This window comes from Cottoperca gobio, chromosome 12 (assembly GCF_900634415.1).
Source record: "Cottoperca gobio chromosome 12, fCotGob3.1, whole genome shotgun sequence".
Lineage (NCBI taxonomy): Eukaryota > Metazoa > Chordata > Actinopteri > Perciformes > Bovichtidae > Cottoperca > Cottoperca gobio.
In genome coordinates, this window is record NC_041366.1 from 1,467,386 (window position 1) to 1,490,825 (window position 23,440).

Below are 23,440 nucleotides of genomic sequence, written 5' to 3' on the forward strand. Positions count from 1 at the left end.
GGTTGAGATTCCTTCTCCATATCAACTGAAATTGAAACTGTCTTTTCTGGTTTCTGTTTGATCTCTTCCACAACACCTTGGACTTGGAGGAACTGGGATAGACATTTTTCACTATTTTCTGACATTTTAAAGACTAAACAATTCATTGATAATGAAAATAATCATTGGTTGCAGCCCTATAATGCATACTAAATAAGAATGCTGACCCCTTACTTTAATTATTAAAAATAGAACTGTTCTATTTGCATATGAAAATAAAACATCCTATTTTTTCGAGCATATTATACTAAGTTACCAGTTTTACACATACACCTGCACAATCTGTCCATACATTAGCCCCACAATAAAATATTGTATTAATGAGTAAATAATATTTAGTTTTTGTTGACAATGTAATAGAACTGATTAATTCAACTCAATACATAAGTTGTGAGTAATGATGTTTTGTATTGATTGTGTTATATTGAAATTTGTTTCTAATATTTTGTCCACTGCTATAACGTATGCAAAGTATATCAAAGACCACAACAACCCTCTAAGACTGTTGAACTCCTGAGCTCTGTGAAGTGTCACTATTTACATGTAAAGTACAAAATACAATACAAAATGACGAAAGTATAGATTTTTTTCAAAACAACAAATTAAATATGCAAACAAAAACAAACGCACATACAGTTCCAGGTGCATGTTTACGACTAGACAATTATTGTGAAAGAGACAATTGTATCAGCAGGGAGCGCTGTTGCGTTTGCCTTGCACACCAAACGCCATAGAATAGAGTCAAGTTGAATGGAGATAATGTCACTGTAATAATATCTTCGAAATAAAGGTTTAAAAACTGTTATTGGAATTTTCTTCCATTGTTTCCAAAATGAAAAAATGCTGTAAAATACATTAAATATTGCTTTTGTATAGCATAAATGATTGAATTATGGCGTTATTTATTATTAAGAGTCTGTTTCGTTGGAGAATATGTTTATTTTGAAGTTCCTTACAGGAAGTGATTATCTTAGTTGAAGTTGACTTGACACCAGTGATGAAAGTTGAAAATGAAGGAGCGCTGAAGAGGAAGAAGAAAAGGAACTTGCTAGCTGGCTAACTACTTTAGCAGTCTTCTGGTTTTAGCGTTTTGATAATGGCGCCTTTAGACCTTGATAAGTACGTTGAAATAGCGAGACACTGCAAATACCTCCCGGAAAACGATCTAAAGGTGAGTTTAAGTAGCTCAACATAACATAGGCTAAGGTTTGTTAATATCGGTGAAAGCAAACGGGGTGAATAGACGGTGTTTGTTCAACTAGAGAGGCTAATAACGGATCTGCTAACGTTAGTTCTTATTTGGAGGTAACGTTAACGTTAGCATGGATTGTTAATTATGCACAGTTTACCAGCGTAACCGTAACAGTGGTCGTCAGCTAACAAACTGATAATAATTAGGGAAGGAAAGTCGAAGAGGAAGCTGTTGTTAGATGTTCATGCTTAATGCTAGCTACTAGCTAACAGTCAAACGTTACGAGGCTGGTGTGTATGTTGGTGCAAAACATGGGAACCACGGCAGCGCAAAACCAGTCTATCGTCTAGCAGTAGCCTAACGTTAGGCGTATCGTTATTCACTACATACACTTGTAAATGTTGCTACTTACTTTCAATTGGCGTTCTCTTAGTTAAAGGTTAACTTGTCCAGGGAGCTATAACGTTACCGGTTGTTGTTGAAACCAGACTCTGCTGCAAAGGAGCTAAATCTGACATTCATCCTTCTCCCCACCCTGATCCGTACATTACAGGTCATTTAGCAGACGCTCTTATCCAGAGAGACTTACAGTGAACTAACTACAGGGACAGTCTCCCTGGAGCAGCTCAGGGTTAAGTACCTTGCTCAGGGACACAACGGTGGCAGCCTGGTGTTGAACTCACAACCATCTGGTGTTTTATTTGGAAGCGTACCACTAGACCACTAGGCATATCACGTCTCCTAACATCTCATCTAGCAGTCAGCAATGATAAATAATTATCATATCAATTAGGAAATAAAGCACTTAACTTAGTGTAAACTAGTTTGCAATCTACATATGGTCAGCATCCTTGTGTTGACCCTACTGAACCCTTCACCCACTGTGAGACTCAGTCACTGTGTGGCTGCTGGTCTTGAGGCAACTTAGCCTTGTAAAGAACTGTATTGGGAATATTGGGTAAATGCAGTACTTTGTTGCACTTTGACTTTATACTTGGTAGCCTGATCAGCCTTCCTGAACTCTGTTCTGTTACTCAACAGAAACTCAAATTAGTTTACATATAATATAAAAGATTGTACTGTTTTTAAGATTGAAAAACTAAATTTGTTTTTATTTCCTGCCAGAAGCTCCACTCCTCATTTCTTATCTTGGATACAGATAGTTTACCAGTAAGCTTGGAGTGTGCTGCTGTTATGAAGCTGAATCAGCATGACTGACTACTAACCATTGTCATGGTTTACTTTTACAGAGATTATGTGACTATGTTTGCGATTTACTGCTGGAAGAATCAAATGTTCAGCCAGTCTCGACTCCAGTTACTGTTTGTGGAGATATTCATGGTCAGGTACGTCGTACTGAATACTTGCTCTAACACCTTCAATGATGATAAATTAACCTCACTTGTTACCAAATTTGAGTTTGTCCTTCAAAAATGACTGAAAATCCAGCTTGAAGAAGATTTTAGTATTGTTGCTTAAATTTAGAATTGTATACATATTAAATTAGTGGCTGGTTTAAAACAATATGTGTTATGTGTCCTGAGTGACACAACCTAAATGTATAAGAAGAGAAACAATTCCAGTTCTTTTAGCAAATATGTTACTAGCACATGTCGTCCCAAACTGTTTATGCTATAAAACATGTATCCTCATGGATAACAGTCCATGTAAAATGCTAAATTAGTTTTAGAATGTTTTATTATATTGCGAATACTGTGGCATTTTGATCAATCATTGTGTGTTTTCTTCTTTCTTTTTTTTTTATGAATCTAGACTAATTGCATTTTCTTTAATGTTCCCGTTTAGTTTTATGATCTTTGTGAGCTCTTCCGAACTGGAGGCCAAGTTCCTGACACAAATTACATTTTCATGGTAAGTGAGTAAGTAATGGTAACTTTCAACTGTGAGCAGGTCTGTCTTAGGTTAAAGTAACACACCCAGACATGTTGTATATAAAGTGTTGTTCGTTTTACAGTTCAGAAATCCTCAACAACAATGTGATTGACAAGTATGAAGGTCATGTTCTACACGATAATCTTAAAATGCAATTTCATGCTTTTTGGTGGCAAGTCCAGAATTCATCAAGAAAATTATTTCAAATATCAACACGGTGTCTTAAGCATATTTAAATTTATTTTACTCAAAAATACAAATGTCAACACTGTGAAGGTGCTAGAGAAAAAACTTGGGATCCCCAAAGCCATTATGATTAATCAATGGATATCTATACCAAATTGTATGACAATCCATCCAATAGTTGGCTTGGCTCACCATCAGACAGACCCTCCCTGGAGCCATGCCGCTAGTGTTGCTGCAAATACTCACCAACTATAGTTCTTTAACAAAGTGTGCCTTTAAAAAAATAAAAATAAAGAACCAAATAAATGTCCCTCTAGTCAGCCCTTTCTTTGATTTGAAGAAGAGATCTTCCTGCCAATGTCACATTTCCCGTCCCATATCCTCCACAGCCAACTTTGGTGCATACTTTTGCATACCCATAAATATCCATGTCAGAGTACTGTTTCACACAGTTTTCTTATTCCCTGAACCCCGGCCGATAACTCCAGCAAAGGACGCACACAGGCTTGAAACCTGTTGCTTTAACGAGTAAAAGCTTATCGGCAAGTAGCAAACGGGTTGAGAATAACTAAAATGATTCTGTCCCCAGGTTGTTCAGATATGAAGATGCAGTGTATCTTGGAGACAGGGTTGTGTTTTGAATGAATATCTGGAGGCACTTTATGTTTTGCGATCACTGATGGTGTCTTTTCCCTCCTCTAGGGAGACTTTGTAGACAGAGGATATTATAGCTTGGAGACATTTACACATCTGCTAGCTTTAAAAGCAAAGTGGCCGGATCGTATCACACTTCTACGTGGAAACCACGAAAGCAGACAAATAACACAAGTGTACGGCTTTTATGGTAGGTACACATGCTTCACGGTTACTGTATATGTATTCAAATGTTTTCTGTTTCGCAAGCTCATCAAAACATGTTGCCATGTATGTTCTGCTTATTTTTTAGATGAGTGCCAAACAAAATATGGAAACGCAAATGCCTGGCGGTATTGCACCAAAGTGTTTGACATGCTGACTGTGGCAGCTGTAAGTTAATTCATGGTTCTTTCACATTGATTTTCTCAGTGTAACATCATAACATGTGAATCTTTTATCATAGATAGGATGTACACTGTGCACAATTATTAGGAAAGTTGTAATTTTTTATTATTGAACAACTACAGTGCTCTCGGTCAATCCAAAATGTTAATAGTGTTGGGACTTGATTGAGTCCATCTCGAAACCGAAAAGGTCCAACTAGCACATCTTTAATAATACCAGCCCATACCAGTACCCCGCCTCCACCTTGCTGGCGTCTAAGTCGAAGTACAGCTCTGTGCCTGTTACTCATCCAGCCACGGGCCCATCCATCTGGTCCGTCAAGAGTCACTCTCATCTCATCAGTCCATAAAACCTTGGAAAAATCTGTCTTCGGATATTTCTTGGCCCAGTCTTAACATTTCAGTTTATGCGTCTTGTTGGTGGTCGGGTTTCAGCCTTCCTTACCTTGGCCGTGTCTCTGAGCACTGAACACCTTGTACTTCTGGACACTCCTGGTAGGTTGCCGTTCTGGAATATGACAGCACCGGAGGATAATGGGTTCCTGGTAGCTTCACGTTTTATTCTTCTCAAATCTTTGGCAGTTAATTTGCGTCTTTTTCTCAACACGTTTCTTGCGACCCTGTTGACTATTTGCAACAAAACGTTTGATGGTTCTGTGATCACGCTCCAATATCTTAGCAATTTCGAGAGTGCTGCATCCCTCTGAAAGACTTTTTACACTTTTCAGTCAGTTAAATCTCTTTAGGCCCATTTTGCCTGAGGAAAAGAAGCTGCCTAATAATTATGCACACCTTGATATAGGGTGTTGATCTAAGGCCACACCCTCTCTCATTACACAAATACACATCACCTGATATGCTTAAATCCAATACGCATTCAAGTTTATACAGCTTGGAGTTGGAAATATGCATAAAAATATATTATGAGAGCTTTAATTCTAGTTACTTTGCAGATTTAAATTAACAATAGAAAATATAATCAATAAATAATGATATTAATATCACTAAGGCTTTATTAGTCACAAAGGAAACATTCACAAGATTCCCAGCAGTATGTAAAGTATTGGGTTTATCAAAGCAGACAATGTACAACCTGATCAAGATTATGACTTGGTCCATATTTATGGTGATATTTTCTTGACTGCCTGATTTTCTAATGACCTTTTAATGTCTAATCCCAGTTGATAGATGAGCAGGTCCTGTGTGTCCATGGTGGCCTTTCACCTGACATCAAGACATTGGACCAGATCCGCACCATCGAACGCAACCAGGAAATTCCCCACAAGGGGGCCTTCTGTGACCTTGTGTGGTCCGATCCAGAGGATGTGGACACTTGGGCTATCAGTCCTCGAGGTGCAGGCTGGCTGTTCGGCTCCAAGGTTACTAATGAGGTATGTTGTGTCGTCAACATTTGAAACTAGTCAATGGAAAAACACCTGTAACTCCAGTTGTTTGAAAGTAATGTTCATATTTTTATTTTAGTTTGTGCACATCAACAATCTGAAGCTCATCTGCCGTGCACATCAGCTGGTTCATGAAGGCTACAAGTTCATGTTTGATGAGAAGCTGGTGACCGTGTGGTCGGCGCCCAACTACTGCTACCGCTGCGGAAACATAGCGTCCATCATGGTCTTCAAGGACGTCAACAGACGAGAGCCCAAGCTGTTCCGCGCCGTCCCCGACTCTGAGCGCGTCATACCTCCCCGAACCACCACCCCTTACTTCCTCTGATGACAGCCGGTTCTCTCTCCTCTCCACCCTCCGGAGATATCAACTCTCAAACTTAACAACAAATGTTAAGAAATTCTAGGACGTAACATCCCTTTCAGGTGTGCAGCATCTTGAGTAGCAAAGGGTTTCTTCCAAGGCTACAGTCTGTATGTACCACACTCACTTTAGTTCTGTCGTAAAGGAAAAAACATCCACTTCTACACCCAATGAGAAAATTATACCTTTTAAATGTCTTCATATTTTAATGATAAGAAAATGTTGACTGGTTTAATTTTGATGTTATGTATCTCACTGAAGCAAATAAAACGTTTAAACTGGCAGTAACTGCCAATAATACATGTTCAAATAAAGTGAAATATATTTTATCAGTCATTGTAGCAGTTTGATGCCTTTTGAAAAACTGGACTGATTTCTGGAATTAAGAAATAAAGTGTTGTAATGATTGCTCCTGCTAAACACCTGATCTCCACTTCATAATAAGCTGCTGAGCTACAGCATTTTGCCTTAAATGTCTAATGTTAGATGCTTTTTAAGCATCATTTTAAGATAGTCTTTTAAATTTGTTCTGACACACTTTTTTTATGATAATGTGATGAGTTGTTGCTGCTGCAACAGTGGCTTATATAAGCAATATTTACATTTGAAGAAGTACATTCTCTTAAATACCCAGCTCAGTAGTTGTATTTGTAGCAGAGAACAGTTTTACTTGACCTTTACCTGTTTTGTAATTTAAATAAAACATTAATTAATTCTTGTGAAAAGTAGTCACTTTAAGCAGGATGTATCACAGAGAAGGTTGTGGTCATGGTGGTCCTTAAACAAGCTGATGTTGAAAGAATAAAATGTATTCCAGATGAACTGGTGACTACTCATGAGTGGATTATAATGAGATATCTATAGATAGATAGATAGATAGATATATCTATAGATAGATATATCTATAGATATATCTATAGATAGATAGATATATCTATAGATAGATAGATACATCTATAGATAGATATATATATCTATAGATAGATATATATCTAGATAGATATATATAGATATATAGTTAGATATATAGTAGATATATATCTAGATAGATCTATCTAGATAGATATATCTATATATCTATCTATATAGATATATCTATAGATATATCTATCTATAGATATATCTAGATAGATAGATATATCTATAGATAGATATATCTATAGATATATATATATATATCTCTATATCTCTCTATATATATATATCTATATATATATATCTATATCTCTCTATATATATATATATATAGCTATATATAGCTATATATATAGCTATATATATATATAGCTAGATATATATATAGCTAGATATATATAGCTATATATAGAGATATATATATAGCTAGATATATATAGCTAGATATATATAGATATATATAGAGATATATATAGCTATATATATATATAGCTAGATATATATAGATATATCTAGATATATCTATCTATCTATCTATATATATATATATAGCTAGATATATCTAGATATATATAGATATATATATATATCTATATATATATAGATATATCTAGATATATATATATATATATATATATATATATATATATACAGCTATATATATATATATATATATATATATATATATATAGATATATCTATAGATAGATATATCTAGATATATCTATATATATCTAGCTATATATATAGCTATATATATAGCTATATATATATATATATATATATATATTATATATATAGCTAGATATATATAGCTAGATATATATAGCTATATAGTATAGCTAGATATATATAGTATATCTAGATATATCTATCTATTATATATATATATATATATTATATATATATAGCTAGATATATCTAGATATATATAGATATATCTAGATATATCTATATATATATATATATATATATAGGTGGGGTATATCTAGATATATATAGATATATCTAGATATATATATATATATATGCTATATATATAGACTATATATATATATATATAGCATATAGTAGCTATATATATATAGCTATATATATATTATATATATATCTATATAGATATATATATAGATAGATATATCTAGATAGATTATATTATCTAGCTATATATATATATATATAATATATATATATAGATATATATATAGATATAGTCTATATATATCCTAAGCTATATATCTAGCTATATATATATATATATCTCATATATATATATATATATATATATATCTATATATATCCGCTAGATATATCTAGATATATCTATCTCATCTAGCTATTATATATATCTAGCTATATATATATATATCTATTATATATATATAGAGATAGCTATATATATATAGCTATATATAGCTATATATATATCTATATATATATATATATATAGATATATAGCTATATATAATATATATATAATATCATAACTATATATATATAGCTATATAATATAGAGCTATATATATATATAGCTATATATATAGCTATATATATATAGCTAGATATATATAGCTATAATATATATAGCTATATAATATATAGCTAGCTATATATAGCTAATATATATAGCTATATATATATAGCTATATAATAAGCTATATATATATAGCTATATAGCTATAGCTATATATATAGCTAGAGATATATAGATATATAGCTATATATCTCTATATATAGACTATATTAGTATATATAGATATATAGATTATAGCTTTATATATATATATATATATTATACCTATAGCTTATATATATATATATATATATAGCTATATATAATATATATATATATATATATATATAGCTATAATATATATAGCTATATATATATATAGCTATATATATATATATATATATATATAGCTCTATCTATATATATAGCTCTATCTATAGATCTATAGCTATAGCTCTATATTATAGTCTATCTATATATAGCTCTATATATATAGCTCTATCTATATATATAGCTCTATCTATCTATATAGCTCTATCTATATAGCTCTATCTATATAGCTCTATCATATATATAGCTCTATCTATATATAGCTCTATCTATATATAGCTCTATCTATATATATAGCTCTATCTATATATATAGCTCTATCTATATATATAGCTCTATCTATATATAGCTCTATCTATATATAGCTCTATCTATATATAGCTCTATCTAGATATACTCCATCTAGATAGATAGCTCCATCTAGATAGATAGCTCTATCTAGATAGATAGATAGCTCTATCTATATATAGCGCTATCTATATATAGCGATAGCTCTATCTATATATAGCTCTATCTATATATAGCTCTATCTATCTAGATAGATATATAGCTCTATCTATATATAGCTCTATCTAGATAGATATATAGCTCTATCTATATATAGCTCTAGCGAGATAGGCTAGCTCTATCTATATATAGCTCTATCTATCTAGATAGATATATAGCTCTATCTATATATAGCTCTTCTAGATAGATATATAGCTCTATCTATATATAGCTCTAGCGATAGATAGCTCTAGCTATCGAGAGAGAGATATAGCTCTATCGAGAGAGAGAGAGATATAGATCTAGATAGATATAGATAGAATATATATATATATAGAGAGATATAGTAATAAGAATATAGAGATGAGAAGAAGAGGATATAGATAGGATAATAAGAGGCGAGACTATAAGACGAGCGAGAGCGCTATAGAGAGAGATATAGGAAGAAGACAGAGAGAGAGAGATAGATCTATTATATATTATTATAATAATATATATATATATTAGGAACTAATATATAAATATATTAATAGATTATAAAATCTCTCTATATCTGATATAAATATAGGATATTATAATAAGATATATATATCTTTATAATAATCTATATAGTATTCTAAGATATATCTATATCTATATATATTAGTAGACTAAATATCTATATATATAAGATTTATATAATCTAGATAAGGGATAATCTAGAGATTCTTCTATAGAGATTACTTATAATCTCCTATCTATCTATATCTATATAATTATTATAATAAGAATATATCTCTCTATACTTCTCTAGATTATATCTCCTAATAACTCTCTATCTCTCCTATATCTAAGTAATATTAATAGATCTATAATCGATATATAGATTCTATAGATCTCTTATCTCTCTCTATATCTTATCTATTATTAATAATATATATAGATCTATATCTATCCTAATCTCTATCTAGATATTAATATAATATAATATATATCTTATATATATCTTATTATTATTATTATTATTATTATAATAGCATAGAGAATGTTGCTCCATGTGATTAAGATCCCTCTGCTTTGGACTACAATTCAAGGTAGTTTAAGAACAGGAACATCTCATCTATGAGCTTTAAGGAATGAGTCTGTTGAAGAGAGAATTTTTGACTGTATGCCTGAAGCTTAGTACGAATTAAAATGCCTGAACTAGAACATGCATTTCCTGCAGAAAATGCTGAAAGCAAAAAACAATTAATTGCAAAGCAAGGCTCTGGCCAAATGGAAGAACTCAGCCCCAGGGAAGGATGACATTTGCTATATAATTTTAAAGCATTTGAGTGAAGAGTGACTCCAGAAGCTATTGGAGCTATATATTAAAGTGTGGGAAGAGGGGCAAATACCAGAAAGGTGGGAGAAAGCTTTCATTGTGCCTATTAGAAAGCCAGGTAAAGATGCAAGCAATCCAGCAAATTATAAACCTATAGCCCCAAAAGCACATACTTTAGGCTAATGAAATACTAATACTCCTGTTAGAAAAAGGTAGGTGGGAACCGGGACGCCCTGAAAAGCACAAGTTAATTAAGAAAGAGTTAAGGCGTATGACATGTTATGGAAAGACAGTCTTCTAATCAGGTTGCATTTAATGGGAGTAGGAGGCAATATATTTAATTGGATAATGGAGTGAGGAATACAGAAGAAGACCTAGTGAATGAAAATGATTGCCACATAGAAAATAGGTGCATGGAGCATCTTTTAATATATACAGACGGGTCGAACGATCCAGCAGCTGAGGAAACAGGAGGTGCTATGGTAGTTCAGGGGCTGAACAAAAGAACATCCAACTACCTTACTGTAATTTCAGAGCAGTATGCTATGTAGATGGCAGTCCAGTGGATTGAACAAATTAAGTCTCGTAAAAAATTGTTATGTTGTGACTCTTTGTCTGCAATCGAGGGTATTGGGTCTGGTACATCCCAGAGTCGGCCTGACTTCGTCCATGAAACCCTGTTAGCACTCCACAGATTAATGAGGACACACATATTGGCATTCTGAGGAACAAGGTGGACAAGTTTCCAAAGGAAGCCGTTAAAAAGAAAGACATAGAGGTAAACATAAAACTGAACTATCTAAATCTAAAGGAAAAAGGAAAGAGGAAAAAAACCTAGGAGTGGTAACAGTACTGGGAGTGGGAAACAAAAGGGAGACACCTCTATTCTTTACCAAGCAGAGTAGGCAGTACAGCAAGCACATGAGCGAACAGGTACAGTTGACCAGAATGAGAGTGGGACACACCAATCTGAACAGTACACTCTTTATCTTAGGGAAGCACCCAACCGGGGTATGTGAGCAGGGCCAGCAGCCAGAGACAGCAAAGCATGTATTTGTGTCATGTAGGAGATACGGGGCAGAAATAGAAATTATGTTAACTGAAATGAAAAAAATGGGGTTGACAGAAATATCAGAAAGAAGTATTCAAAATATGGAGGTAAAGGAAAAGGAATACAACGTCTGTTTGACTTCCAGAGAGACACTGGTCTAGAAATTATTTATCTCGAAGGAAGATGGCACAGTAATGAACTAGTTCCCGAGGGTGGCAGCAGTACAGCATAACGGATGCCGGCTGCCGTAAAACACCGATGAAGAAGAAGAAGAAGAACTGGAGGAATCATTTTGCTTAAAATGTATGAATGAATATTGAGATTTATGAATTGCTCACGTAAAGAACCATTTGATTTTGATTCAGTTTTGTAAATATTCATGTTTGATTATTTTGCCAATGAAGCTTAACGGCTGGAAATAAAATGTAATCTTGACGTATTGTAACCATTGTAACAGGCGCGTGGAAGCTTCTATTCTGAAAATGTTGACCCGGAAGTAGCTAGCCAGTTATAGTGGAGCGGAGCCAGCGGCTGCCCTCGCCCTGTCTCCTCCTGCCTCCTTACCTGTCACAGGACAACATCCTTTCATACAAAGTAGCATTTAGGCTTTAACAGATAGCAGTCCCTTCCACGCTGCTAGGGGATACGGCTCGTTGTACAGCGGTCCAGTGTCAGTTACACACAGTGAGATGCCAAGAAAGGCGCGCTTCACCTATACAGCTCGTCGTGGCTTTTGCACTGATTTTTGAGAAGCATCACAGTGGTACTCCTATTTCTCAACGTTAGCCGGCTGGCGAGGTAAGGAAAAATGTGAATTACACAAGCAGAGGTGGTGAAAGCAGCTGCAGCCAGGCTGTGTGACCTGTCTTTCTTACCTGACACATATTAGCTACCGTTGGTTATCTTTGTTTTCCATACATTATGTAGTAATGTGTATTCCAGATGTGTATTTTGTTGTGACGTTAATGGAGTGGTGTCCTGACTCAATTTTGCCGATATTGGCGACGATATAATTGTTATTTTAGGTTATAGCTAACGACCCGACCCGAGTTCAATATTAGTTTACCTTACAGTTTAGCAGACTCAGTACCGATATTAAATAACGTATATAGATAATGATTTTGAAACAATACACTAGCTGAACGATGCCTCGTAATTCCTTTAATGCATGTTTGAAGTGACATGCCTCGAGCCTCTCAGTCAGAGGTCTGTCGTGTATTGTCGCAAAAGGCTCATTATATCGCTTGGTACATTTCTCATATAATTGCGGCCGCAAACGTCCTGTCATTTTCACATTAAGGACACCTTTCTGTAAAACTGAATGAGAGCCGTCAAATGTCTAAAGACACATTTTCTATCCTGCATGGAATCTTTCAGCATATTTAGTCAGTTTAGAGCTAAATACCAATATGTTACTGAGATACATAAGCCACGCAGGTGTTTATGACCCTTCTTAATGATAACAGATAGATACATTATTGCCAATCAACAGTGTTGGTGGTTATTGTTGTTATTATGGCATAGTAGCTCAGTTACAGTGAAAGAACAAATAGACACCATACCACACACACCATATATATATACATATATATATATATATATATTATATATATATATATATATATATATATAATATAATATCTATATAGTATATGTATATATTATATGTAATGTGTATATATGTAGTATGTAATATATAGATTTATATACTATATATATATAATATGTATTTGTATATATATAATCTTCATAGTATAATTATATTAGTCATCTATCTTTCATATCTCTCTCATCCTCTATCTATCGTTATCTACTATCTCTCTCTCTATCTATATATCTCTATCTCTATATATCTCTCTACTGGTCTCTGTCTCTCTCCTATCTCCTCTCTCTCTCTATCTCTCTTATGTCCTTGTCTCTTCCTCTCTATATCTCTCTATCTCTATATACACATCTATCTATATATAATCTATATATAATGGCTGTGTATCTATCTGGTGTTCTATCTATACTTCTATCTATATATATATACACCATATAACTCTTCTCTCTCTCTATCTCTTCTCTCTATATCTCTCTATCTCGATAGTGTGTATATCTCTGTGTGTAATATCTTCTGGTGTGTCTCTCTCTCATAGCTCTCTCTCTATCTCTTCTCTCGCTCTCTCTCTCTCCTCTCTATGTGTCGCTATCTCTCTCTCTGTGGTGGTCTCTCTCTCTCTCTCTTCTCTCTGTGTGTCTCTCTTCTCTCTCTCTGTGTGTCCTCCTCTCTCTCTCTCTCTCCTCTCTGTGTGTGTCTCTCTCCTCTCTCTCTCTTGTGTCATCTCTTCTCTCATCATCTCCTCTGTGTTGTTGTCCTCTCTCTCTCTCTCTCTCTGTGTGTCTCTCTTCTATCTGTGTTGTCTCCTCTTCTACTCTCTGTGGTGTCTCTCTCTCTCTCATCTCTCTCTCTGTGTGGTCTCTCTCTCTGGGTCTCTCTCTCTCTCCTCTCTTTTCTCTCCGTCTCTCTCTCTCTATGGTTTGTCTCTCTGTTCTCTCTCTCTCTGTGTCTCTCTGTCTCTCGTCTCTCTCTGTCCTCCTCTCTCTCCGTCTGTCCTCTCTCTCTCTCTAGGTCCTGTCTTCGCTCCTCTCTCCTCTCTCACATCTCTCCTGTGTCTCCTCTCCTCTCTCTCTCCTGTTGTGGTCTGTCTCTCTCCCTCTCCTCTGCTGTGTGTCCTCTCTGTCTGTCCTCTCTCTGGATGGTCCCCTCTCTCTCTCTCTCTGTTTTTCTGTCTCTCTCTCTCTGTGTTGTCTCTCTCCTCTGTCTGTCTCCTCTCTCTCCTGTCTCTCTCTCTCTTCTGTCTCTCTCTCCCTCTCTCTCTCTCTCCTGTCTGTCTATTCCTGTCTCTCTCTTCCTCTGTTCTGTCTCTCTCCTCCTCTTCCCCCCTCCCTCTCTCTATCTTCTTCTCCCCACCTCTTCTCTCTCTCTCTTATCTCCCCCCCATCTCCTCTCTCTCATCTCTCCTCTCTCCTCTCTCCTCTTCTCTCTGTATGCTGTCCGCCTCTCTCTCTGTTGCTCTCCTCTCTCGTGGCTCTCTTCTGGTCTTGTCTGTCTCCTCTCTCCTCCTTGTGTGTCTCTCTCTCCTCTTGTCTCTTCTGTCTCGGTCTCTCTCTCTATCCTCTCGCCTCTCTCCCTTCTCTCTCCTCTCTCTCCCCCCCTCCTCTCTCTCTCTCTTCCTCCTCTCGCTCATCTCTCTTCTCTCTCTCTTCTCTCTCTCTCTCCTGTCCCTCTCGCCTTTTGTGTGTCTCTGTCTCTCTCTCTCTCTCCTCCTAGTCCTTCTCTCATCTCTCCTCCTGTCTCTCTCTCTCTCTCTCTCTTCTGTCTCTCTCTATCTCTCTCTCTCTCTCTCTCTCTCTCTCTCTCTCTCTCTCTCTCTCTCTCTCTCTCTCTCTCTCTTCTCTCTCTCTCTCTTTCTCTCTCTCTCCGCTCTCTCTCCCTCCCTGGTTCCTCTCTCTGTCTCTCTCTCTCTCTCCTGTGTGTCCTCTCTCTCTCTGTCTCTCTCTCTCTCTTGTGTGTCTCTCTCTCTTACTCTCTCTCTCTCTCTTGTTTCTCCTCTCTCTCTCTCGCTCTCTCTCAGTCTCTTCTCAGCCTGTTCTCTCTCTCTCCTTTTCGTCTCTCATTCTCTTGTGTGTCTCTCTCTCTCTTCTTCTCTCTCTCTCTGTGGTGGTCCCCTCTCTCTCTCCTGTTCTCCTCCTCTCTCTGTCTCTCTTATGTGTGTCCTCTCTTCTACTCTGTGTTCTCTCTCTCTCTGCTCCTCCCCCTCTCTCTCTCTCTCTCTCTCTTCTCTCTACTCTCTCCCCTCTCTCTCGTCCTCTCTCTTCTCCTCTCTGTGTGGTCTCTCTCTCTTCTGTCTGCTCTCCTCTCTCTCTCTCTCTCTTCTCTCTCTCTCTCCTCTCTCTCTCTCCTCTCTCTTCTCCCTCCCTCTCTCTCCCTCTCTCCTCCCTCTCTTCCTTCCCCTGTGTGTCTCTATCTCTCTTTCTCTCTTCTCTCCTCTCTCTCTCTTCCTCCCCCCGCTTCTCTCTTTTTTTTTCTCTCTTCTCATATCTCCTCTCTCCTCTCTCCATTCCTCTTCCCCCCCACTCCCTCTCTCTCTATACTCTCTTCCTCTCTACTCCTGTTTATTCTTGTCCTCTATCCTCTCCTCTGTCTCTCTCTGTTCTCTCTCTCCCCTCTCTTCTGTGTCTCTCTATCTGCTTCTCTGTGTCTCGCTCTCTCTCTCTCTCCTCTCTTTCTCTCTCTCTCTCTCTGTAGTGTCTCGCTCTCGCTCTCTCTATCTCTCTGTTCTCTCTCTCCCCTGTGTGGTCTCTCTCTCCTCTCCTCTTCTCTCTCTCTCTCTCTCTCTCTCTCCTCTACTTTGTGTGTTCTCTCTTCTGTTTGTCTCTCTGGTGTCCTCTCTCTCTCTCCCTCCTTATCTGGTTGTGTTCTCTCTCTCCTCTTGTGTCTGTCTCTCTCCCTGCTCTCTTCTGTGGTCCCTCTCTCTCTCTGTCTGTCTTCTCTGTGTGTCCTCTCTCTCTCTTCCTCTCTCTCTCTCTCTCTCTTCTTCTCCTCTCTCTCTCTCTCTCCTCTCTTCTCTCTCTGTGTGTGTGTGTGTGTGGTAGTCCTCCAGTCTCTATATCTCGCTCTCTCTATCTCTCTCTCTCCTCATCTCCTCTCTCTGTGTGTTCTCTCTCTCTCTCATGTCTCTCTCTCTCTCTCTTATCTCTCTCTGTCCCTCTCCTCTCTCTCTCTCCTGTCTCTCTCTCTCTCTCTCTCTCTCTCTCGCTCTCTCTCTCTCTCTCTCTCTTCTCTCCTACGACTCTCTTCCTCCTTCCTCCTCCTCTCTCTCGCTCTCTCTCTCTCTCCTCTCCTCTCTATCCCTCCTTCTCCCTCTCTCTCTCTCCTCGCTCTCTCCTATATCTCCCTCTCTCTCTATCTCTCTCCTCTCTATCATACCTCCTCTATCTCCTCCTCTCTCTCGCTCTCTCCCCTCTTCCTCTCTTCCTTCCATGACTATATCTCTATATCATCTCTCTCTATGCTTCTCTCTCCACCCCCACACCCCCACCCACACTATCTCAGAAACTAGTAGCTATAAAGCTATAGTCAGTAAATTCCATGGCAGAATAAACTTTTAATTGGCAGCAATTTTTGCACGGCATTCACTGAACATTGTGACCTGACTGAGTGCTGCCTTGACCTGATTGTACATCCATCTTAGCAAACTGCAGGTTGCAGCCTCTGAGAGTGAAATCTGGGACAGCCCAGGTCAACCTAAAAAAGGTGACCATGTGACGCATTTCCTCCATAGTTCCTTATTTCTATTCATATTTAAGTAGGGCACCAGTAAGAAGCTCAGATATCTGCAACTAGCAATGCCTGTTGAGTAGCAATAGTTTTGGCATCAACATGGTTGAAATGTATCTCGTTAGTTAATAAATCATAAGTAGTTCACATTGGTCCCTGGTACTTTGGTCAAGTTGCAACTGGTTACAATATTTTACATTTTTTACTAATCAGTATTTATAAGACAGTACCTCTCTTCAGTGTAAATACAGTGTTAATTTTGTTTGTGATTAGGTGTGAAAAGTCAGTGTCATGACTGGAGCTGAGACTGAGGATGATATTCCATTAGGCGAAAGGAAGACTGTCACAGATTTCTGCTATCTCCTGGACAAGTCCAAACAACTCTTCAATGGGCTAAGGTCAGTTTTTCTTACTCCGTCTGCTGGACTGCTTTGTATTATCAAGCATAATGTTCAAGATTCAAGATATGTATTGTCATATGCACAAATAACAGACAGTTATACCATACAATGAAAAACTTACTTTACTAATCCTAGAGGTAAAAGGTATTGCACATTACAGTGTTAGTCCTGTGAAATATGAGAGGGGGGGGGAGAGAGAGAGAGAGAGCATGTTCACAAGCCTGATGGCCTGCGGGTAGAAAAACTGTTTGTCAGTCTCGTGGTCCTGGAGTTCAGACTCCTCCTGCCTGATGAAGGAGAGTGAAGAGTCTGTGCTGGGGGTGTGTACTGTCCCTGATGATGTTGTGGGCTCTCCTGGTGACCCTGGTGGTTTAAATGTCCTGAAGTGAGAGGAAGGCTGCTCCTGCGATGTACTGTGCAGTTTTTATCACACTGGAGTGGCTTCCTGTCCCGGGCAGTGCAGTTTCCATACCAGACCGTGATGGCACTGGTGAGGACGCTCTCAACTGTACTTCTGTAGAAGTTGCTGAGAATTTTGGATGCCATGCCACATTTCCTCAGCCTCCTTAGGAAGTACAGTCGCTGCTGGGATTTCTTAATGTTCTGTTGTGTGTTGAGAGACCAGGTGAGATCCTCGCTGATGAGGGTTCTGAGGAATATTTGACAGTCAGTTTCCATTTTATTTATATTCAGTTGCTTTCATACTGACACAATGTGCTGTTTAATTTCTGGCACTCCCTGGCCTCCTGTTATCTTGGATGAGTATATGTAATTCCTACACTGAGATAAACAAATGTAAAATTTGGGGAAAAAGAGCGCTGGATCAGTACTTAGTACCTGCAGATACCCTGAGTTTAAATGTTTGAATCAAGGGTGTAATTTCTACTGGGGAGGGTTAGGTTGTTACATTACTTCATATAAAAAAGGCTAATTGACCATCAACCTAAAATCCGGCAGAACAGTGCTTAGTAAATATCCAAATACAATGTTTATCATAACATTTAAGGTCAATATTAACTAACAGTGTGATTTAAGCGCTGTTAGGTTATTAACAGTGCCACTGTTTCCGAGGCTTTCCTATGTCTTTATTACTACCATGAACTTGGGAAGCCTGATAACCAATTTCGTAATACGATGCTATTTACTTGAACCCAGTGGTGTCCTGTGTGGTGGAAGCTACTTTTCCCCAGTTCCTTGTAATAGCATTTTTGCTTGCTGTTAATAGTATTTTAATGAAATGATCTATGGCTTCTTTATTCTTCAGAGAAACTACAGAGATAAGTTCCATACTACTCAAAGAGACTTCATATCCTAGTGTTTGTTGAGGTACTTTACATACCATTTCCCAAAATGCAACTGACTTTTCCAAAGATATGCGAGTGCTTTTCATCAAAGGATCCTCAGTCTCTCCAACATATCTGATGAATATGTAACTGCTTGCCTTTCACCTTAAAAAAAAGAAAAAGAAGTAAGATTCCAGCCATCAGCATGCATTGGTGCATGTATGATGTCACGTTTTGCCTATCATTACTGCATGTGATATCTCCATATTAAGCTCTCTTTCTTCAGTTTTTATCATTGGTGATAAATCTTTGATATAATTCTTACTTTCCTTGTATTTTGATTTGGATCTTCACTTCCATTGAGGGGTTGTTTTCATATCGAGCCGGTATAAAGTTATTATCAAAAGCTTTCCATTTTAGTCGGTCTACACTTAATCTTCCTGAATCTTGCATATTGTTAGTATTTTGAACGACACAATTTCCCAATCTTAACATTACATTACAGTCATTTAGCAGACGCTCTTATCCAGAGAGACTTACAGTGAACTAACTACAGGGACAGTCTCCCTGGAGCAACTCAGGGTTAAGTACCTTGCTCAGGGGTACAATGGTGGCAGCCCTGGTGTTGAACTCACAACCTTCTGGTTTGGAAGTTAACAAGCCATGACAGTGGTGTATGCTGTATGCTGCATTGTTGAGGAGCTTGGGACTGAAGGTTTTAATTGCCAACAACTAAGCTGTAGCTTTTGTGAATATGACAATAATAATTTTGAATCTTTGAATCCTGTTCAGACTGAGCTGTTTATAAGGGACACAAAGCAATAAAGCTGTGGGCCAAACAGCTTAACAATGAGCTACAACAGTAGTGCATGGAAATGTACATTACTTCACATTTTCTTTTGCCAATTAATTAACAGCAAACCTGGTTTGACATCTCTGTACTGCAATCTCTTGTTGCATAGTGGCAAATATATACAAAGATATTAATATATCATCAATAAGTTAATGTCGGGCGATATACTGGCCTGTCAGTACAACTGTGCTGTGCAAGATGTGTGTGTATTAAGCTCAGGACATGCACATTTGTACACTGGCATCAGCAAACCCATTGGGTAGTTTACTGATATTACGAAAGGTTTTCAATGTTAAAAACTGTAACTTTTAATTGAATTAATAATCCTACCTACCAGCACCGTAAAGAATGACCTACCTTGTGTAGTAGTTCGTTTTTCATCAATGTTCGGTGAGCTTATGCACTGAATTCATTTAGAAATATTTTATTACAAGTAAAGTAGTAAAATGATGGATACATTTACTCTTTACTCTCAGTAAATGTATTTCTTTATAATGTCAGTGCTTGATGGTCAGAGATGCATTACATATTTTATTGAAATTCCAGTCAATCTACCATATCCTTGCACATTGCTGTGATCTAGTAGTATTTCAATTCATCAGGGTTTTCTAAAAAACCATATGACCTGCTGAGAGAGCAGCAGGGTGTGAGAGTGGGATTAGAGAGTAAAGGAGACACTTTCTCTGTTAAATCATAGCAAAGCTGTGTTTTTTTGTAGCTTTAGCAAACCTCACATGTTATCTTTCTTCAGGAAAGGGACTGAGATTGTTTAAAATGCTCAATTTTGCTGCTGATTCCAGCACAGAAAACGAATGTAGTCTGGGACTTTGAGACCGCAACTAAAAGATGCCCCCTCTGGAGCACAGTAGGGAATGGTTTAAGATCGCCTGGTGCCTGTAGAGTAAGTCACTTAAAACAGTTGGAAACCAAGAGTCAGATTGACTCTTGCATTTTAATGTTTTTGTTGTGATATTGTTGCAATGGATTTCAAAATAGGTTTAGCAAGACTGTAGAGTGCCATTGGCCATCTGGAGAAGAAGGAGTTGGTGAACCTGTCATCTGGTGGAGAACCAAGCAGGACAATACCAATGGAGAGAAAGAAAAGGGCCAGGCTCCTGAGCTGGACTGATACATGGATGCACAATATGATTGATTAGATAGATGGATAAACTTCTCCTTGTTCTTTATACCCGGTCTCCTTGATGTTGGTACGTTCTGTTTCTGGGTTGAGTTTGTAATGCATTAGTCAGAACTGACGCTGCGTTCTCTCATCAGATTTGAATGACTGTCAGAATGTCTTGATCATCAGCTCTAAGCACATATTTTAAAGGGCTCACAAATTCAGACCCATGGGAAATTACTGAAATAGAGAAACAATTTCTGACGTTTTTATTTAATTTTGGTCATTAATAGTTAGCAACAGTAATCTGAGCTTTTTTTTCTTACCATACCATAACTGTTTTAACAATGGGGCAGATCATAATCAATAGTTTGGCTATTTCATGTATAACAGATAACTATTCAACACTTTTCTTAATCTGTTGGTATCATTTACCAGGAAAACATTCACTAGTTCCAGCTTTTTAAATATGAGGATTTACTGCTTTTCTCCGTTTCATGTTGTGAACTGATTATCTTTGAGTTTGGTAAGAAAACAAAATCTGTTTTGCAGGTGTCATCTTGGACTCTTGGAAACTGATAGGCATTTCCACAATTAATTGATTGATTAACCATTAAAAAAGGGAGACATATTAATCAAAGTTCAAAATACTTGTTAGTTGCAGCTCTAATATAATCATATTGTGACAAAATTCTCACATGGAGATGTTATGGTTATCATGTCTGAATAACCTTTTTAGACCTAAATGGCTATAATAGATACTTTAATAATAATGTATCAAATAAAAATGTGAAGACAGTGGGACAAAGTGAAAGGTGTATCTGGTAATGATGAGCCTACAGAGAATTATCACCTGAATCTGCAGCTTTACTGAGTTTTATATAGAGCTTCAGCTCATTGCTCAGCTTTCCAGCCAGGTGGACAAAACACATGTCAGGTAATGTTACTCTGCAACTGCTATATGTGTAAATAAGATCACATCATCTATCACATCCCTAGCATCCTTCGCCTCCGGTCGTTACCAATAATGAAGCTTGTGAGGCCTGTTAGAAGGCGTAGCATGTATGAAATAGATATAACAGTTACTGTATATAACCTCAAGCCCGTTAGAGGGTTAGGACAGAGACCGATGGGACGTACTACTTTGTTCTAACATGGTTCCATTACAGGGCAGGAGGGAGAGGTTCAGCATCCTGACAGCCTGGGGGAGGAAGCTGTTTCTGAGTCTGGTGGAGTTTGACCGGAGTCTACAGAACCTTCTCCCTGAAGGCAGGGGGCTGAAGATACAGTTGGAGGGATGGGAGGGGTCACCCACGATGCTCAGTGCTTTGCGGGTGAGGCGGGTGTTGAAAATGTCCTGTGTCAGGAGTGAGGCACCAATAATCCTTTCAGCAGTGTTCAATATGCGCTGCAGGGTCTTGCGGTTGGAGGCGGTGCAGCTTCCGAACCACACAGTGCAGCAGCTGCTGAGGATGCTCTCGATGGTGCCTCGGTAGAAAAAGTACCTGATGGGTGTTGGGGCCCCTGCTCTCTTCAGTTGGCGGATGAAGTAGAGGCGCTGCGGGGCTTTCTTGGCGAGTGAGGTGGTGTTGTTTCTCCAGGAGAGGTCCTCAGTGATGTTCACCCCCAGGAATTTGGTGCTGCTCACCTGCTCCACAGCAGCACCATTGATGGTCAGTGGGTGGGGGTGTTGGATGTGGGTTCTCCTGAAGCCGATAACAATCTCCTTTGTTTTCCCCACGTTGAGGAAGAGATTGTTATCTTTGCACCATGTGGCCAGCTGGTTCACCTCCTTCCTGCAGTTTGTCTCATTGTTGTTGCTGATGAGACAAATTACAGTTGTATCATCCGCAAACTTGACTATGTGGTTGGAGCTGTAGGAGGGTGTGCAGTCGTGGGTCAGCAGGGGGCTGAGCACACATCCCTGGGGGTCCCCGGGTCCCTCTTGCAGTGAGGAAGTCCAGCAGCCAGTTGCAGAGAGAGGGGCTGAAGCCCAGGTTTGTTAGTTTACAGACTAGCTGCTGGGGGATGATGGTGTTACATGCTGAGCTGAAGTCTATGAACTGCATCCTAACATATGAGTTCTTTGTGTCTAAGTGGGTGAGGGCTGGGTGGAGAACAGAGGAGATTGCATCCTCAGTGGACCGGTTAGCTCGATATGCAAACTGAAACTGGTCCAGGAAGGGCGGGAGGATGGATTTGACTTGCTTAATGACTAGCCTCTAGAGCAGGGGTCGGGAACCTATGGCTCTTTCGATAACGCATTATGGCTCGCAGACAATTTTGAGCTGACTTTTAACATGATTAACAAGTAATAAATAATTATATTGTGTCATTTTAAAGTAAAACATCTAGCAGCGGATTTGTTTTTAGTTCTCCCCTCTCTTTCCTCCACTCTGTCTCTGGCAGTAGGTTAAGGTGTGTTCGCACATGTGTGTGTGTGTGTAGAGGGCCCTTCGCGAAACAGCAGAGGAGAAACTGCACAAACAAGCAGTAGACCGGGGGGGTCAAACTCAATCACAGAGAGGGCCAACATTAAAAACTGGGACTACGTCGAGGGCCAAACACGGTCCACATTTATTGAACAAGATACACATAAAGTGCAAAAAGATATGGAACATATTTAAGTCAACTGCAAACGGATTGCTGAGCAGTTCAATTTAAATATCTGAGCTGCAAATGCGCTCAGTTTATGAGCAGAATGCGGTCTGGAACACAGCGGTGGAGATGTTTGTCAGTGTTTGG

General features: G+C 38.0%; 3 protein-coding genes across 4 annotated transcripts in view; 2 read left to right on the plus strand and 1 right to left on the minus strand.

The window, feature by feature from the left end:
• Positions 1-5,101, minus strand: part of LOC115016663 (stromelysin-3-like) — a 34,110-nt gene extending 29,009 nt beyond the window's left edge. The window contains exon 1 of the mRNA XM_029444599.1: positions 4,796-5,101. The gene's annotated coding sequence lies outside the window, so the exon portion shown is untranslated. The remainder of the gene's footprint in view (positions 1-4,795) is intronic.
• Positions 1,025-6,939, plus strand: ppp6c (protein phosphatase 6, catalytic subunit). Its single transcript, XM_029444600.1, has 7 exons — positions 1,025-1,210; positions 2,482-2,577; positions 3,038-3,103; positions 4,013-4,154; positions 4,257-4,336; positions 5,532-5,741; positions 5,833-6,939. Exons 1-7 carry the CDS (start codon positions 1,136-1,138, stop codon positions 6,079-6,081), a joined length of 918 nt encoding a protein of 305 aa, XP_029300460.1. The 5' UTR covers positions 1,025-1,135; the 3' UTR covers positions 6,082-6,939.
• Positions 6,940-12,209: 5,270 nt separating this feature from the next.
• scai (suppressor of cancer cell invasion) overlaps positions 12,210-23,440 on the plus strand; it is a 42,077-nt gene continuing 30,846 nt past the window's right edge. For both annotated transcript variants that reach the window (XM_029444785.1, XM_029444786.1), the window contains exons 1-2: positions 12,210-12,513; positions 17,312-17,436. In XM_029444785.1, coding sequence (XP_029300645.1) covers positions 17,330-17,436 — 107 coding nt within the window. In that variant the 5' untranslated portion in view covers positions 12,210-12,513; positions 17,312-17,329. The remainder of the gene's footprint in view (positions 12,514-17,311; positions 17,437-23,440) is intronic.